Raw genomic sequence first — 19,940 nt, 5'->3', positions numbered from 1 at the left:
TCCACTACAGATTAATTTGTTCGTTAAAAACACGGACCAGGTTAATTAACCTACTTCTCCCTCGAAACAAACAGATGTATATTAGTTCTAAAAATTGCACATGCACAGGTAGTTCTCGACTTACAACAATCCATTCAGTGACCATTCAAAGTTACTGGAAAAAGTGACTTACGACCATTTTTCCACACTTACGACCATGGTCACGTGATCAAAATTCAGACACTCGGCATCTGGTTCATATTTATGACGGTTGCTGTGCCCCAGGGAAATCTCATCCCCTCTCGCAACCTTCTGACAAGCAAAAGCTTTGGGGAAGCTAAACAACGATGCTGCTAACTTGATAACTGCAGTGATTCACTTAACAACGGTGGCAAGAAAAGTCGTAAAATGGGATAAGGTCACTTAACAAATGTTTCACTTGGCAACATAAATTTTGGGAACAACTGTGAATCGCAACGTGAGGACTACCTGTATTAACGGAACAAAAGTGGGTGTGAAGGCAACTTGAGAACACAGGTAGTCCTTGACTTACGACCGGTCTCGTAGTGGCAGAAGTTATGCCAGGCCACCCCAAAATTCCAACAACTGGCCCCTCTGTGGTGACTTGACTGTATTTTGGGTGCTCTGAGATTTACAATGTTTATTAGAAACCAGGATTTACTATTGATTTTCAGCAAAAACTGGATTACGGGGATCGAAGGGTTTATAGAGCCGAGGTGGCGCAGTGGTTAAATGCAGCACTGCAAGCTACTTCAGCTGACTGCAGTTCTGCAGTTCGGCTGTTCAAATCTCACCACCTCAGGGTTGACTCAGCCTTCCATCCTTCCGAGGTGGGTAAAATGAGGACCCGGATTGTTGTTGGGGGCAATATGCTGACTCTGTAAACCGCTTAGAGAGGGCTGAAAGCCCTATGAAGCGGTATATAAGTCTAACTGCTATTGCTATTGCTATTTATGTAATGACCACACAGTTTGCTTAAAAATAGCAGCAAAGGAGGTTGTAAAATCAGTTCAGCCATGGGATGATCTGCTTTAGGACCATCATGACTGTAACTGCTCCATTGTGGTCGTAAGACGAGGACTCTGTGCATATTGCTTTGTGGCTGCTACCCTCCTTAGGATTATTTGAGAGCTGAAAATAACAATGCCAGTTCCCTTAAATCAGGGATGTCTAACCTTTTTGGTTAAGTCACTGCATGGGTGCTGTGTGTGGGTAAAACCCCAAAATGCAATGCGAGCACCGCCCACGCATGCACCCCGCCCCACTGGCGCATGCACCCTGCACCCCCTTTGCCCCGTTTTGGCTTCTGGGTTGGTACAGGAGGCTTTCCATGCCCAAAATGAGGCACGGGGGAGGAGCGCACATGCATGCAAATGCAATGCAAGCACCCCCCCCCCGGGCATGAGCCCCTCCCAGTGGTGAGTTCCGGAACCCGTTGCAACCGGTATGGTGCAACAAGGCTGGGCATCCACCACATGCACGCACACAGCATGCACATGCATACTTACTGCCCGCGGTGCTCTGTGACACTCCAGCTGCTCGGCGGAGCATCGCACAGGTGCTATACACTCCGTGCGCATATGCGTAAGCCCCGATTGGCTCAAATACAGGTAAAGACGATGGGCAGGCGGGTGGGCCCTCCGGAGTACCGTACCGGAACGGTACCTGGTAATCCTAGCAGTCACTGGTACACCTATACCAGGGCGTACGGGGCGTATCCCACCACTGGCCCCGCCCCTCCCATGCATGCACACACATGCCCCCCACATGGGCCCTGCCTCCCACGCATGCACGACAGAGACCCAAAGACCAGCTGGTTGGTGGGAGGCGCACTGGTGGAACTGGGCTGGAGCAACGGCTGGCATACCTGCAGAGAGGGTTCGCCATCACGGCCTTATAAAATAGATGGTATCAGTTAGACCAAATTTAGAATTGGTTGTATGCTTCTAAGTAGTTATACTTCAAAATATATATATATATAGTGGAACTGAAAAAAAATAGCTAAACAAAAATGACACTGTGAAAAATGTTCCCAGCCGTGGCAATTTTAAGATGCATGGCGTTCATCTTCTGGAATCCCTCAGTTTTGTGGCTGAGAAATTTTACAAGTTGGAAGTTCATACATCTTAAAGCTACCATGTCTGAGATACTGGAGTGCATCAGCATTAAAAGAGTCAAATCACTTCTGTTGTGCAAGGAGATGATTATCCATCCCGTGTTTCCCAATTTGGCCACTTCTAGATGTGTAGACTTCTAACTCCCAGAATCCCCCTGCCAGAATCTTTATCTCCTGGGAATTCTGGGGGCTGAAGTCACTGAATGAAGATTTTTTTTTAACCCAGCCATTATCTCTGTGTGGGTTTTTATTGTGCCTGTTTTTTTAAAAATAATTTTCTTTACAGCTGATGGGTGCTCTCTCTAATTTAGTTTTGCTATTTTAAGTTTCTTAAGGAGGGAATGTGAGCTGACCTGAGTCCTCTCCGGATGAGAGTGGCATACAAATCTTACTGAAGTAAAGAAACAGTTTTTGAAAGAGGTTTTAATCTGGCAAGAACCATTTAGAGTGGTTTATTTATGTACTGTATTAAAAATACAATTAATGAAGTGTCTTCAGAAATTGCCAACAGGATCAGTAATGTGTTAATACTACATCTAGATCCCCCCCCCCCGATATTTTCAATCATCCAGTTTAGGATGCTGGAGGAATAGCAGAAACTGTGGCAAATGTGCTAATGGGAAGGGTTTTTAGTATACATAAAAGGGAGAGATAGATAGATGGATGGATGGATGGATGGATGGATGGATGGATGGATGGATGATGGATGGAGAGGAGGGGGAGGGAGATAGAAATAGGTAAGTAGATAGATAGATAGATAGATAGATAGATAGATAGATAGATAGATAGATAGAGATAGATAGATAGATAGATAGATAGATAGATAGAGATAGATAGATAGATAGATAGATAGATAGATAGATACGGATGGATGGAGAGGAGGGGGAGGGAGAGAGAGACATGACAGGTAAGTAGATCATAGATAGATAGATAGATAGATAGATAGATAGATAGATAGATAGATAGATAGATAGATAGATAGATACATAGATAGATGGATGGATGGATGGATGGATGATGGATGGAGAGGAGGGGGAGGGAGATAGAAACAGGTAAGTAGATAGATAGATAGATGATAGACAGACAGACAGACAGATACGGATGGATGGCAAGGAGGGGGAGGGAGAGACATGATAGATAGATAGATAGATAGATAGATAGATAGATAGATAGATAGATAGATAGATGATAGATAGATGAGATGAGATGAGATAAGATAGATATGGATGGACGGAGAGGAGGGGGAGGGAGAGAGAGACCTGACAGGTAAGTAGATGATAGATAGATAGATAGATAGATAGGTAGGTAGGTAGGTAGGTAGGTAGGTAGTAAAGGTATTATTGGTTCTAAAGCATCAAACATATTCTGAAGCTGCTACAAAGAGGACAGTTAAAAGTCTGTCCTTCCTCCCTCCCTCCGGTCCCTCCCTCCCTCCCTCTCTAGCCTTTTCTGTCTGTCTGCCTCAAGAGTGAAATGCTACCAGTTTACCCGAACCAATAGGAAAAAAATGCTAGTTAAAAAAAGGTCTGACGATCAGCTGTGCAACAATCAGCTGTGCAACAATCAGCTGTGCAACAATCAGCTGTGCAACAACCAGCTGTGCAACAATCAGCTGTGCAACAATCAGCTGTGCAACAATCAGCTGTGCAACAATCAGCTGTGCCGGATTGTCTGTGAGGTTCCTGCTTGTTGCAGGAGCCATTTTGTGTGAAATCCAGCTGCTTTTACAATGTGATGTCAACTTGGCCACGCAGGCACGCCCAGTCACGTGACCAACAAGCCACGCCCACCATCACATGACCGCCAAGCTCAAAGAACCGGTAGGGAAAATTTTTGAATTTCACCACTGGTCTGCCCTGCCTGTCTATCAATCTGTCTTTCGCTCTCACATGTGCTGTGTGAGTAACCAGCATTGCAGAACAGAGAAATGTTTACACCTCTGATTCCTGTAAGAATCCCTTAAAAGGCCCATTTGCTCACCTTACGCATTAATAAAATTGCTAGTGAGGCTTCAGTTCTAAAAGGGAGGGAAGGAGAGCTACCGTATTTTTCGGAGTATAAGATGCACCTTCCCCCCCCCGCAAAAAAGAGGGTGGAAATCTGGGTGCGTCTTATACACTAAATAGAGCATTTTTGGCCTCCCAAAACCTTGCTCCCTTTGCAAAAATGAGTGTGCAGAGGGTTTGGGAAAATGGCCTGCAAAGTGCTCTTGGGGGCTGTGGAGGGCAAAAAAAAGTGAAAAACGGGCCGGTTTTTGCCCCTCTCCGAGCCCTCAGGAGCACCCTACGAGCCTCCCAAAGCCTATGCATGCCCTGTTTTTCGCACACACAAAAATAGGCCTGTCTTTGCAAAAAGCAGGCTGGTTTTTGCTCGTTCCCCACCCCCCAGCAGCACTTTGCAGGCCTCTCAAACTCTCTGCATGTCCCATTTTGTACAAAAGAACGAGGCGTGTAGAGGGTTTGGGAGGCCTGCAGAGTGCAAAAACTTTTATTTATTTATTTATCTCTTCAAAATCTTGGTGCGTCTTATAGTCCAAAAGGTATGGTAATTTGCCATCACTTTATGTAAATATGTTTTATTTTCATTTCATTTCGTACAGTCACATATATACTGTGCATAACCGGGGCATATAACATTGAACAATAAACACAGCCATTCCTCTTGTCAACAATACCCCCCAAAATACAAACCCAATATACCACTTCGACCCACCATACACCCTTTCTTTCGCCCCCCTCCAACTTTCGTTCTTCCCTCCAACATTCCCCTCTACCCTACTTCCCCTCCCCCTCTATCACTCCTCTCTCCCAATAAACTCCCTCCCTTCCTTCTCACCCTCCCTCCAATCCTCTCTCCCGCCCTCTCTACCCCTCTTTCTTCTTTCCCTCTACTCCTCCCTTCGGTGTATTTCTACTATCTATCAATATATTCAGCTTGTCCTATTTTTACACTAGAATTAAAGAGCAACAGTATACAAGTGCAATCGTGTTACTTTAAAATCTAACACATACTATATTTCCCCCCTCCCCCCTAAGACCCCACCTCCCTTCCCCCCCCCCCATCACTTTAGATTGCAACGGGAACTATTGGTTCAGAAAGCCCAAAACACCAACAGCTGCCTCAACAGCAATTGTAGCTCTACAATTTGCCAGTTGTAAAGGTTGCCCTGCAAGACTGGTTTAACTCCACTCCCAACCAGCCTTTCCAAATTCCATGATGGGCTTCAAGAGCCAAAAATCCCATCACGACCCAACTTCTAAACTTCTACAAATGGGAATTGAACATCGCTGGAGCATGCTGAGTTAAGAGGCAGCTGGCCAAGATACTTAACACGCTGCGCTAAAAAGCACGTTTTACAAGCCCAAGTTGCAAATTTCACTCTACCTTCCATCAATCAAGTTTGTTAGCTTAGTGTGTTATATGAAAATAAATTCCGTGGCTGCAACACACTGCCTACACTGTCTCCCATCAGCCTTTTCTCTCCCCTGATCCAACTTCATAAAGCCCAGAGAGTTTATTTTTAACCAAAATTATAACATTCATTAGCTTCCATGAAGATCTGTTCTTGAAATGGCTCAAGGCTTTTTAAAAAATGTTACAGTAAAAGGTTTCCTAAGCCCAGTCGTGTCCGACTCTAGGGAGCGATGCTCATCTCGGCCTTTTAACAGAAGGAGCTAAGGAGCATTGTCTAAAGATGATTTGGAAGTCATGTGGCTAGCATGGCTAGACACCGAGACGCAAAGAATGATGTTACCTTCCCAACAAAGAAGCACCTATTTATCCATTTGCATGCTTTTGCACTTTAAGAACTACGTAATTTCTGGTCTGTGCTGATAAAGCCCTATGGCACCAATGGCACGCGTGCTACAGGTGGCACGCAGAACCACATCTGCTGGCATGCCAGCCAGCTGATTTTGGGGCTTCATGAGGGACGGGGGAAGCCGCATTCAGTTTTGGTGGCCACGATGTAGAAAAGATGTGGAGACTCTAGAAGGAGTGCAGAGAAGAGCAACAAAGATGATTAGGGGATTGGAGGCTAAAACATATGAAGAACGATTGCAGGAACTGGGTATGTTTAGTCTTATGAAAAGAAGGAGCAGGGGAGACATGATAGCAGGGTCCCAATATCTCAGGGGTTGCCACAAAGAAGAGGGAGTCAAACTATTCTCCAAAGCACCTGAGGGCAGGACAAGAAGCAATGGGTGGAAACTAATCAAGGAGAGAAGCAACTTAGAACTGAGGAGAAATTTCCTGACAGTTAGAACAATTAATCAGTGGAACAGAAGTTGCCTCCAGAAGTTGTGAATGCCCCAACACCGGAAGTCTTTAAGAAGATGTTGGATAGCCATTTGTCTGGAACAGTATAGGGTTTCCTGCCTAGGCAGGGGGTTGGACTAGAAGACCTCCAAGGTCCCTTTCAACTCTGCTATTGTATTGTATTGTATTGTAGAAACACTGCGATTGCAAGCCAATGGATAAGTTTGTAATAAGGGGCAAGTTGCTGGAATCCTAACCCAAGCCAGACTCTCAATCCTGCGGCTTCCGAATTGCATTTTTATCTTATCTGGTTAAACTACTATTAGCTTTTTTTCCCCACAGGATAGTTCAAGGTGTGTCTCTCCCTTGGCTCCATCAACAATGCTGCTTCAAACAGTCTTTCGTAGGGCAGGAAAGGGGAAATCCTTCAGCTCAAGGAAGGAAAATGAAATTGAAGGTGAATGTATGTGTTTTTTTGGAAACGCACAAAGCGTTGTTAGCCAGTGTTGCTTCTGGAGACGGAGGGGAAGTCCAGTTTGGGAAGGAGAGGTTGACTTAAGAGCTGAAATGAGAGAAGAGCCAATGTTTGCTGATTTTTTTTTTCATTGTAGGAATTTAGGGAGAGTCCTACAGCAAATACCAGCTTTATTTCTAATGGAGATGGTTTGTAAGCCAGAAGCCAATTTTTGCCCCCCTCCTCCTCCTCCTCTTTGACAGCAGACATTTATTTTCCTTTAAAAAAAACAAAAACATTTCAATATAGGAAGAAATTCTCAAAACATTAACACTTGGTTTCATAGCGTCTCGAACAGTTTTTATGTATGTTCTTTCTTCTACTTCTTCCGCACAATCGTTAACCTGATTTGGCCTTGTTCACGCCTTACCGTGAGTGATCAGTTCTTTACTTGTGACTTACATCGCAATTTACTAAATCTGCGAAGCCGCAAATGATAGATTTTAGTTCCTAATGGCCGGTTCTCCTGGCACTCTTTAACCCCAAATCAGAAAAAAAAAGTGTTTGTTGGCCCAGAGCAGAGTTCCTCAAACTTGGTAACTTTTTAAGATGTGTGTACTTCAATTCCCAGAATTCCCTAACCAGCATTCCTAAAGCAATGTGTGAATGTAACCATTCACATCTACAGTTGCTTTTCCTCAGTTCTGATATCGATTTTTCCACTTGCTTTCTATAGGTAATCCTTAAGTTATGATCAATTGCTTAGTGATTGTTCGAAATTATGGCACTATATTTTCCCGAAAATATGATATGTCCTGAAAATAAGGCCATGCCAGATTTTTTTTCGGTGGCCAAAAATATACGCCCTCCCCCAAAAATAAGCCCAGCGGAGAACCGCCCCCTCTAGCCAGGCAGAGCGCCACTCACTGACTCAGCGGTATCCCAAAAGCGCGAAGCCGTGTGAGCGTTGGTCCACCCTCCCCCTTCTGGTCACACAGCTTGGCACCTTCAGGATACCGCTGGGTCGGTGAATGGCGCTCTGCCCGGCTGGAAAGGGGGGGTTTCCAGGCAGCTGTTCTTTTGCGAGTGGGCTCCCGAAGAGCCTGGCTCCAAAATAATGAGCCCCCTTCCCCGATAATAAGGCCGAGGGCATAGGTCAAAATAAAATAAGACCTTGTCTTATTTTCGGGAAAGCACGGTACTAATTAGGAGGTACTTGCAATCTGCCAGCCACTCCGCCAGCTATTCCCCCCTCGCCCCTCACAGTCACATAATTGTACTTTGGTTACTTGAGTTATGGCTGTTTGTAGCAGAGGTGGGTTTCAAAAAATTTAGCAACGGGTTCTCTGCCCGGTTGCTGGGTGGGCATGGCCATACTGGGAGTGATCTTGGTGGGCATGGCCTGGTCGGCCTCCTGCACCATGGGGGGGGGCATTTTTGCCCTTCCTGGGCTCTGGAGGCTTTCCTTGAGCCTCTAGGAGGGTGAAAACGGCTCCGGAGGCCCTCTGAAGGCAGGAAATGGGCCTGCTTCCGGCCTTCCCAAACTTCCAGTAGGCCCGCTTTTTGCCCTCCCTGCGTGCCCTGCATTTATCCGCATCCAAAACAGGCCGCGTGGAGACTCCTGGGAGGGGCAGGGTGGGGTGGGTGGGGCCAGCCAGGAGTGGGATTTGGACTGCACAGAATCTTAGCTAGAGGTTCTCCCGAACCCCTACGAATCCCCAGCAGCCCACCCCTGGTTTGTAGCATCCTGTGGTCACATGACCGCATTTTTAAAGATATATTTGTGGGAGGGAGAAATGGCATTTACTTTCAGTTTTTGGCAAAAACCAGCCAATCATGAACCATAGGTTTGCTTAAAATCTGATCCAACCCATGTTATGACCGTCACAATTTAGGACTACACGGAGTACTCTCCATCACAGTTGTAACTCGAGGATTACCTATATCCCTCTGTTAGAACTTCTTCCCAAGCTTATCTTCCCTTATTTTGCACAAAAATAGTCAAGTTCAACCTGAAGGTTTTTTTTTTTTTTTGTTACTTTTCCACATAGCAACTCATGTTTCCTGCTGAACAAGATATGAGCAAATTCTTTCAACAAAGATCCCAGTTTCTGCAAAGAACCGGTTTTTACAAAGCTTCCTTATCAGCAGATGTATCTGTTGCAAGGCTTGTATTTAACCTGCGGATTACACAGTTGTTCAGGGGTTGTTCTTTTTTCTTAAAGAAAAAACAATGAAGGGATTAGTGCTGCACAATTTCCCATGTTAAAAGTGGAGCCTTTGATTCCTTTTTTCGACAATGCAGGAAGTCCTTGATTTATACAATGACCCCCAACCTTTTGAAAAAAAAAAACATTTTTTAAGTAAGGGACACGGTTTTCTCGCCACAGCTATAAGTGAATCACTGCAGTTAAGTTAGTATAGCAATAGCAATAGCAGTTAGACTTATATACCGCTTCATAGGGCTTTCAGCCCTCTCTAAGCGGTTTACAGAGTCAGCATATCGCCCCCAACAACAATCCGGGTCCTCATTTCACCCAACTCGGAAGGATGGAAGGCTGAGTCAACCTTTGAGCCAGTGAGATTTGAACAGCCGAACTGCAGTCAGCTGAAGTGGCCTGCAGTGCTGCACTCTAACCACTGCGCCACCTCGGCTCTTAGTAACATGGTTGTTAAGTGAATTTGGCTTCCCCATTGACTTTGCTTGCCAGAAGGTTGCAAAAGGGGATCACATGACCCCAGGACACTGCAACCTGTATTAAATACATGCCAGTTGCCAAGTCATCAAGTTTCGATCACATGATCAGAAGGATGCTGCAGTGGCTGTAAGTGTAAAAAAAACACAGACATAATTTGCTCTTTTCACTGCTGTTGTAACTCTGAACGATTGAATAGCTGAAGATGCAGCCGGGACAGAATGAATTACGGGTAGTCCTCAACATATGATCACAATTGAGCCCAACATTTATGTGGCTAAGTGAGAAATTTATTAAGTCAGTTTTGCCCCATTTTAGTTTTTTTTTTCCTGCCAGAATTGTTCAGCGAATCATTGCAGTTGCTAAGTTAGTAACACGGTTGTTAAGTGAATCGGACTTCCCCGTTGACTTTGCCTGTCAGAAGGTCGCAAAAGGTGATCCCCGATGACTCCGGGAAACTGCAACCGTCATAAATATGAGTCAGTTGGCAAGCGCCTGAATTTTGGTCACGTGGTTATGGGGATGCTGCAATGGTTGTTAAGTGTGGAATATGGTCACAAGCCACTTTATTCAGTGCCATTGCAACTGCAAACGCTCACTAAAAGAACTGTTGTAAGTCGAGGGCTACCTGTTTTTTTTTCCTATTCGGTTTGGTATATTTACTATTGTAGGAAGTTATCACCCAGCCCTCTCCCAGAAAAATGAAATATCCTAGGAGATATTGAAAAGGCAGAATATTTCTCTGGATGTGAAAAGAAAGAAACATGTTTTAAAAGACAGAATAGCTCCCTGTAGCTTCCTGCCCATCCCCACTTTATCAATGGGCCATTAAGAAGGCCAAGCTAGTCCACTTTACATAATAAAGACTTCTCCACTTCGGCTCCAGGGGGATGGGATTAAGGCATGATAATATTGGCCCTTTACCCAACTCACCACATGGCATCTGAGAACTCAACCAAACCTGGATTCAAAACGCAGCCTAGAGAGTTGCCCCTGCATGGCCCCATGGGAGTCTGACAGCCAATCAGAATACAAGATCAAGATCAAAGGCCGGGGGGGGGGATAAAACCAGGGACTTTCAGCATCTCTTCCTTTCTTCTTTTTTTCTCCACCAACATTGAAGCATGTGATTCACCTTTTCTGTTCAGGGCTCAAGCCATGTGGTCCTGTCCACCATTAAAACCATCTTTCCAAGCAGCCTCCGTGTCTCCAGTGTCTTTTTCCCCACTTGGAGCCGAACCCAGAAGGACATTTCTTTCAACACTACAAAGTATGTTTCTAGTCTACTGGTCCCCAAGCCTGTGGATAGTTTTAAAGCTGCCCTGTTTTAAAGCATTAATGTTTCAATGTTTTCCCCGCCATTCAATTCTCAGGAAGAGATTATCTCGTCCCACTCTCAAAGCGCATTGCTCCACATAGATTAGCAGACAACTGCACACATACCCTATTATTTCTCCATTTACTTGCTATATTTGAATTCTCAAAGGACGTCTGAGGTCTACGCTTTGGAAGAACACCAATTATCAAAGAACAATGCCCAAATAGCGCATGAATAAATCATAACGTTATTATCCAAAGACTGAAAATCAGAATCCATTTTAACTCCATTTTAACAGCCGACACGAAAATAAAAAATGAGGTCATTTTTGCTAGTTCAGAGAGACTTCTGCAAATAAATTTCCACCTATCTCCTAAATTCAGCTTAAGTCCAGAGCAATCCCGATTAACTTTACAGACAGTCCTCTGTTTACAATCTGATGGTGTTGGTCATAAACTGGGGCACTCACATGACCGACTTATCTTCATCACCTTTGCTGCAGCTACCTTTAAGAGAATGAGACTATTTAAAGCAGTTGCCACAATTGTTAGGTGAATTCTGCAGCCATTAAATGAACCAAATGTTTGCTACAGGCCAGATTTGCTGAAAAAAAACAGACGTAAATGTGGGTTTTTAGCAAACCCATCATGAAATTCAGTCTTATAACTATCGGACACTACAAATGGACGTAAATCCATTTGTTGCTGGGTGTCCCAATATGTGATCACATGAAGCAGCTGTCATAACTTTGATGGGTTGTAAGTTGAGGACTGCGGCAGCTGTGTCTACGTTTTCATTTAGCCAATTAATATTCCTATGTATCAAACACCTTCAGGAGAGAATGCTGTTTGTGTTTGCCCTAATAGGCTGAATATTTTCCTTATCCCTGGTTTGATCTATACATTGCACATCATTAAAATCTTTAAAATTAAGATTAAAATCTTTAAAGCATATTCTATTTAGGTGTCTTGCAGAAAAGGTGTTATTGTTATTGACTTAAGTAAAAAATAGACCTGCGTTTTAAACCCCCCCTTTTTTTACAAACTAAATCAAATAGCAACAAAATTTACAGAAAACGTACCTCCACTTAGGAGCTTCATCACTAACCAAAGTTCATCTTTCACCACGAAAGAAGTATAGTAAGAGACGATATTTGGATGGTGGCACTGACTCATCGCTTGAATTTCTTTCTGAAAAGGAAAGAGGAGGAAAGAAAGGAAAATCAACTTGCAAATCCTATTGTCTTTTAAACACACTTAACCATCCTAAGCCGAAGTAACAGGACACCGACACAAAAACCTTCATTTACAGAGAGCTTCCAATGGGTGGGCTTCAATTTCCAGAATTCCCCCAGCCAGCGTGGTCATTGCTGAGAATTTTGGGAGCGAACTTACCCACCTGGATTCAACCCAGGTTGGGAAATATACCGTATTTTTTGGAGTATAAGACACACCTCTTTCCCCCCCTAAAAGAGGGTGAAAGTTTGGGTCTGTCTTATACACTGAATGTAGCCCCATCCACCCATCCATCCACCGGCCCCCACCTTTTGGCCTCTGCCTCCCAGCAATTTACCTCCTTGCAGCAAAGGGGAAAATGGGGCTTGCGGAGGTTGCAATAGGCTATAGCAATCCCTGCAGCCTGAAACAGCTGATCATTGGGAGGCGAAATTGAAAGTGAAGGTGAAGAGGCAGATTCCCCCCTCCTTGTTTTCCTCCCCAAAAGCTTCTGTAGGTGCGTCTTACACTTCGGAGCATCTTATACTCCGAAAAATACAGTATATAAGGAACTTCGGAGCATCTTATACTCCGAAAAATACGGTATATAAGGAACAAAAGCTGAATCAAATCCTGGCTAAAAGGTAGGATTTGGGAATGGGTTCTCGGCCCAGCCTTACCTAAGATATCCCAGACAGATTGAACTACAACCCTCTTAAATATAACGGGTGCAGCATTTGCTAGTGGGTGTTGGGAAATATGGATCGCATTCCAATCGATATACAGGTAACCCTCGACTTATGAGCGCCCATTTAGCGATTGTTCGAAGTTATAGAACTGCGCTGAAAAAAAAAGGGACTTAGGAGCTGTCCTTGCACTTACAACGGGTCACAACATCCCCAGGGTCACATGATCAAGTTTCAAGGCCTTGGCGACTGGCGTGTATTTATGACGGCTGCAAAAATCATGTGATCACCCTTTGTGACCTCGCCAGGCGGCTTCTGACGAGCAAAGTCAATGGGGGAAACCGGATTTGCTTAATGACCATGTGATTCACTGAACAACTGCAGTGAATCGTTTAACAACTATGGCAAAAAAAAGGTTGCAATATTGGACACATTTCACTTAACAACCATTTTGCCTAGTAAAAGAGATTCTGGCATCAATCGTGATCTTAAGTCAAGAATTACCTGTAACTGCAGGTAAGGATAGCAAACCAATTCGATTGTTTCAAATCGTATTTGTAAATTATTTTACAAATAGATCACACATAAATTTGTAAACAAATTACTTGTAAATAATTTACAAGTAGATTATTATTTGGGTTCCCAAAATGAAACCCTGTTGCTTAGGGCTTCCCCAGATTCTTCTCTGTTCCTAATTCTATTTTCCTTCTCTTAAGAAAGTGACTTGGGCAAAATTAGGGTAGGGTGTGCTGTTCCTGTTGGAAATCTGCAATTGAAAGTTTGATTGGTGTCCGATCAACGGGTGTTTTGTGACAGCAGGCTTTCATGCCTAAGGTAGGACTACAATTCACCGTCACCTGATGATTGGCCCAAAATCACTCGGCCAGTTTTTATGCCTAAGGCAGAACTAGAACTCACTTCTCCTGAGCATTGGGCCCAAGTCACCCAGCTGCTTTCATACCTTAAGGCAGGACTGGAACTCACTTCTCCTGGGGACTGACCTAAAGGCTCCCAGTCAGCTTTTACACCTAAGGCGGGACTAGAACTCACCCTCTCCTGGAAATTGGCCCAAAGATTCCCAGGCGGCTTTTACAACTAAGGCAGGACTAGAACTCACCGTCTCCTGGGGACTGGCCCAAAGTGACCCAGCTGCCATTCACACCTAAAGTGGGACTAGAACTCACCATCTCCTGGTTTCTATCCTGGTGCCTTAACTACTAAACCAAACTGGCTCTCCATTTTATTTTATCATTTATTCTTTACTTTCGCTACACCAGGGATCGGCAACCTTTAAACACTCAAAGAGCCATAAAGATCCTAACCGGAGGTCCCTCGTTAAATTCTGGTTCCCCCCCACCATAGAAGTCTCCTCCTAGCATGGCATCGTTTTTCCTCTACCTGTCCTAACCGAAAGCCCTATCAATTGTGGAGCCGACCAGTGACAGGGAGCCTCAGCAAAGGGATAAAAGAGCCACATGCAGCTCCAGAGCCGCAGATTGCTGACCCCTGCACTAAACAATGCTATCTCAGCACTTTTCCTGGGCATGGGAAATAAGCAGGGTCTAATCTGGTTTATGGTTAGCTGGGAGACCATGCAGAGATTTCAGGGGTGTAGCTTAGACTGGGCAGTTAAAAGATACCCTGGAAAGAAATAATAATAAACAGCTGATGTGCTGTTCGAAGAGGCTACATGAGTTTGACTTGAAGGAAAGACGCCCTTTTCCCAAGCACCATGCTACCTGGGCTGATCTCAAAACTTCAATCCTGAAGATTATGTAGAGAGGGAACAATGGGGATGCAAGACTGCCGACTGAAGAACTGAAGAATATCCTGGAAAAAGGCAATTGAAAAAAGGTTGCCGCTTTGTTTTCCAGGGGGCTATGTGGATGTACAAGCAGTCCTTGACTTACAACCTTCCATTTAGTGACTGTGTAAGATTACAACAGCACTGAAAAAAAAATGATTTGCGACTGGACGGCTGTCGCAGCATCCCCATGACGACAGGATCAAAATTTGGACGTTTCAGTGTTCCGGGATCATGCGATCATTTTTTGTGACTTACTGACAAGCAAAGGGAATGGGGAAGCCAGATTCACTTAAGCACCATATTCTAGCTTAATAACGGCATTGATTCACTTAACAACTGTGGCCAGAAAGGTTGTAAAATGGGGCAATACCCGTTTAAAAATGTCTTGCTTGGTAACAGAGATTTGGGGCTCAATTTTGGTCATTAAGTCAAGGACCACCAGTACCTAAGCTCCATTTGAGAGAGATTTTTTAAACTGGACGTGCAAATTTTTAGTAAATAGTGGGAGTGATGAGTTTTTTTAAAAATAAATCATAGGACACCATAAATCTGTCTATGGACCCTGAAACACAAGCATAAAAGACAAATATTCATACTGTGGCTAAATATAAAATTGGCTCTGAGGAAGCTCCTTGTTGACCAGAACAATCCTGAATATACATAATCCTTGATTAACCATTTGTTCAGCAAACAATGTAAGTTACGATGGTGCTGAATTGTGCTTACGACGAGTCCTTGGAGTTTTCCTAGCAGATCTTCAGTCACATGACTACAATATGGGCACTTGGCAATCAGTTTGCATTTATTACCAATTGCAACGTTCTGTGATCATGGGACCTGTGTTTGCAATGTCCTCTGATGGCTTCCCTAGAAAGTCAATGGGGAAGCCAGCAGGAAAGGTTGAAAGACACTGAGGTACCCATGCACTCCAGTGGTGAAATTCAAACTTTTTTTTACCACCGGTTCTGTAGCCGTGACTTGGTGGGCATGGCAGGGGAAGGATACTCAAAATCCCTGTTCCTTCCCCACTCTGGGACCAGCCAGAGGTGGTATTTGTCAGTTCCCCGAACTACTCAAAATTTCCACTACCAGTTCTCCAGAACGTGTCAGAACCAGCTGCATTTCCCTCCCCCGCCCTGATGCACCCTCCCGAAACCTTGCCTCCCTCACCATTCATACATCTTAAATATCCTCTCTGACCTTCCCCGTGCCCCTTTCACTGCTTTGATTCCCCTACATGACCTCCCTCACGTATCAACTGCCAATTACTTGCAATAGATCTCTCTCAAGGGAGTTGCAACTTGAAGCTACAGGAAGAACAAGTTAAAGAAACTATGTTAGCTTGGGGGGGAAATTTTGGGCATGGGATTGACCTAGAGAAATGGCAAAAACTGTGGTCTCAAAACTATAAAATGACAATGTCTACTGCATATAAAGAGAATTTGTATAAGATGTTTTACAGGTGGCACTTATCCCCAATGAGAATAGCAAGAATGTCTAAGAACAAATCCAAAAAATGCTGGAAATGTCATCAGCCGCCGGGCTCATACTGCCACATGTGATGGACTTGTACTGAAGCTAAAAGATATTGGACTAAAATTCACAGGTGGTTGGAGAAAATGATACATAAACACATAGACTTAAAACCAGAACTTTTTTTATTGGGAATTACACCAGAAACATACAATAAAGACTTGAAATATTTGATTGTAAATGTTTTAACAGCTGCTAGAATTGTATTTGCAAAAAAATTGGAAAAATGAGAAAACACTGACACAGGAAGAAACTATTCGGAAAATAATAGAATGTGCCAAAATGAGTAAACTTACATTTGAAATTAGAGAACAGGAGGATGAGCAATTTTATAAGGTATGGGATTTGTTTTACCAATGGTTGGATAAAAAAACCTGGAAATGAAAGTTATAGTCATTGCTATGAAAGTTTTTTGCTATGAAATAGAGTATTTGATAATATGATATATAAAGGACAATAATGTATTTAATGTATAAGAGTGGGATGATTTGAATCCTATGTATAATTTATAAGTATTGACAATGTTATACTGGAAAGATTTTTATATGTTAAATGGACTAATGTTGATGTAATGAATAATTAATACATATATGAATTGAAATGTTCAATAACTACTTGGATTAACAATGGAAAACTATTTCTGGAGTTGAATATGCCACACTATCTGTAAGTATTGTATACTCTATGGATGATTAATATTAGCGGTAACTTGAACACATAATGCTCAATGATAATGATGTATTTAGTTATGTTTAATGGATAACTAGTGATCTTATTTTTAATTGTAAAAACTAATGCACAAAAGTTTGTAACCAAACGACATGCTTGACGAAATTGAGGAAAGTTTTTTGTATGTGTTGTTTTAAAAATAAAAAAATATTTTAAAAAAAGAATGTACTGGGTTTTGAAGGAGGAGCCACGTTACAATGTCACAACGTGCAGTCTCGATACTACGAGACCGCTGTTGAAACTTTTGCCGCTGGACGGTCCATTGAGACCTAAACCATCCCATCGAGATGGTGATCAGGAAGACAAAGTCTCGCTGGTCTCAGGGACATCGCGAAGTCCCTGATTGACCCAAGGGAAGCCCTTCGCAAAGTCCCTGATTGACCCAAGGGAAGCGCTTCAAGCCGGCGATAAACAGAAAGCCCCCAGGCTGATAAAATCGGGACGCTCCGGAAGGAAGGAAGTGAAAAGAGAAAGTGAGTCCATCTGTCCAAAGACTACCCAAAGAAAATTTTCTTTAAAGCCAAATTAGATCCTTAAGCAGAAAAACTGAAAAATTAACCCTAACTGGATTGCTGTGGAAAGCTTTTTTTTCCTTTGTAATTATTCTTTATGGATTGAAGTGCTCGCAACGTTTCTCATTTCTCCTCTTAAAGTGAATGGATTTTTTCTTCTTCTGCTTTTTGTTGCTTTATTTTTTGACTTCTGGATTAAAACCTTTCTTCTTATTTTAACAATTCTTCCTATTACTTGTTATTAAATTTCACTAAAAGAAATCTAAAGAACTTTGTTTCCTATAAGCCAGAGATAAATATTTGAAAGTGAAAAGTAGCACACTGCTACTTAGAGGTCAGAGGCTGGGGTTTTTGAAACAACGTATCTATTTTCTTTCCTTCTTTGACTTCCCTGAATTTGTAGCTGAAGGGTTTGCAACTTGTTTACAGAAACTGATAAAGAGCCAAGGGCAGGAATTGTTTTCACAGGTGCCTTTGAGAACTATTTTGGCAGAGGAAAGAAAGGGGGGGGGGACAAGAACCCTTCTCCTTTGAAGAGCATAAAAGAACTTGTGTTCAAGTCAATCTAAAATAAAAAATAAAAGAGGCATGGAGGACTAGAGTGGCAGTGGCTATTCTTTCTTTCTTTCTTTCTTTCTTTCTTTCTTTCTTTCTTCCTTCTGTTTTGGAAACATGGATCAATATTCAGATAAGGAAACCTTAAAATTCCAAAATATCTTGGCTGGAATTTAAAATCTATTGGAAGAATATGGGAGAATTGAGAAAAAGTTGCACAGACTAGTCTTCCTCACAGCAAAAGCCCCCCAAATTAAAGGGGAGAATGAAGATAAAGATAAGACAATAGATGAATTTATTAATGGAGCAAATGTGGGTGAAAATGGAAAGAAGGGAACATGGAAAAGGAAGGGAATTCGCCGAATTGGAGCTCTACCCCAGATTCCAGGACATAGAAGAAGAAGAAATAGTAATGATGATGGACTTAAGAAGAGAAATTTTATCAGAAGCAAGATTGACAACCAAAGACAAGCTAATTTTAGAAGCAGCTGGTGGGCAACTGAAATTTTCAGTCTCTTTTTTGAGGCAAAAAGGAGTGTCTTATACTCTGAAAAATACAGTGCACGCCAATCCTGGAAAATAGACCTCCATGCAAAACACAATAACCTCAGTAGCTAGCTCCCGCAAGTAAATAAACAAACGAAAAGAGGGTTTATTAATACAGTAATCTTTAAAGAAGACACAAATCCATTAGGCTTAAAGATTACATAGGGGAAAACAGAAATTAACAAGCTGCCAAACACTCTTGTCTCAAAAACAGGAACTGGCAAATGCCTCTACAATAAAACAAGTTTGCCAAGAAGCTAAAAAATTGAATTAGGCACTATTTTTGGAACCTGAACTTAGCCATACCTCAACTCTGTAACCTACCACACCTTCTAAGTAACATGAAATAGATTTTATGCAGCCTAAAAAATATAATCTAAGCTGCAAAACTGAATGTTTTTATTCAAAGCTGCAAACAAGCAGGCCTATAGATCCAGGGACACATACACGTACATAATTGTTACTAAAGAAATTTTTAAAAGAACGAAAACAACAGATATGTTGAAACAGAAAAATAAGAGAAGGGGAAGAAAGAAGAAGCTTCTGGTCTTTGCTTCAAAAATCACTATTTCATTTTTTTTTCTCATTTCAGAAAAAAAGTACATGAGGCGTTTCCAATGACGAAACAAGGAGACTTAGAACAAACAAAACTATTCAGTAGAAATTCAAGAATTGGCACACTCTGCTTGTCAAGAGTATATAGCAATTTAAAAATTTCAAACATTTTTGTAAAAGGACTTTCAGATCCGAAGCAGCGCCATGCAAAAAACCTGAAATGAAATTGTTGCACAAAGGTGTGTGGGTTATGATTTTTAAAATGCTCTTCCTGCACCCCTTTTCTTATGCAGGTAGTCCTCGAGTTACGACCACAATCAAGCCCAAAGTTTATGTTGCTACGTGAAACATTTAAGCGAGTTTTGTCCCATTTTATGAATCACAGTGGTTAAGTGAATTAGCGCAGTTAACAAAAGCAACATGATGATTAAGTGAACGTGGCTTCCCCATTGATATTTGCTTGTCAGAAGATCTCAAAAACTTTTCTCAAGAGCACGCGACTTTGCAACTATCATAAATATTAACTAGTTGACAAGCATCTGAATTTTGGTCATGTGGCCATGGGAATGCTGCAACAGTCATAAATATGAAAAATGGTCATAAGTCCCTTTTTTCAGTCCCTTTGTAACTTTGAACGGTCACTAAATGAACTTTTGTAAGTCGAGGACTACCTGTGCTTTCTAACTTCACACCCAAATATTACTTGATGTCACCCAGTCCCTGAATTTGGGGAGACATGTCTGCAGAGATAAAACAGCCTTGATTTTATTAACATCCTACAATTACCATATTTTTTGGAGTATAAGACACACCTTTTTCCCTCAAAAAAAGAGGGTGAACATCTGGGCACGTCTTATACACTGAATACAGCATTTTTTGCCTCCCGAAACCCCGCCCCCTTTGCAAAAATGGCAATGCTTAGCCTTTGGGAGGCTTCCAGAATACTCCTGGAGGCTGGGGAG

General features: G+C 42.6%; 1 protein-coding gene across 1 annotated transcript in view; it reads right to left on the bottom strand.

The window, feature by feature from the left end:
• The window catches only part of OXSR1 (oxidative stress responsive kinase 1), a 102,250-nt gene that overhangs the window by 60,647 nt on the left and 21,663 nt on the right, over positions 1–19,940 (bottom strand). The window contains exon 3 of the mRNA XM_032237757.1: positions 11,923–12,031. Coding sequence (XP_032093648.1) covers positions 11,923–12,031 — 109 coding nt within the window. The remainder of the gene's footprint in view (positions 1–11,922; positions 12,032–19,940) is intronic.

This window comes from Thamnophis elegans, chromosome Z, assembly GCF_009769535.1.
Source record: "Thamnophis elegans isolate rThaEle1 chromosome Z, rThaEle1.pri, whole genome shotgun sequence".
Lineage (NCBI taxonomy): Eukaryota > Metazoa > Chordata > Lepidosauria > Squamata > Colubridae > Thamnophis > Thamnophis elegans.
The sequence above is the reverse complement of the archived record's forward strand: the minus strand, read 5'-3'. Positions and strand labels throughout refer to the sequence as shown.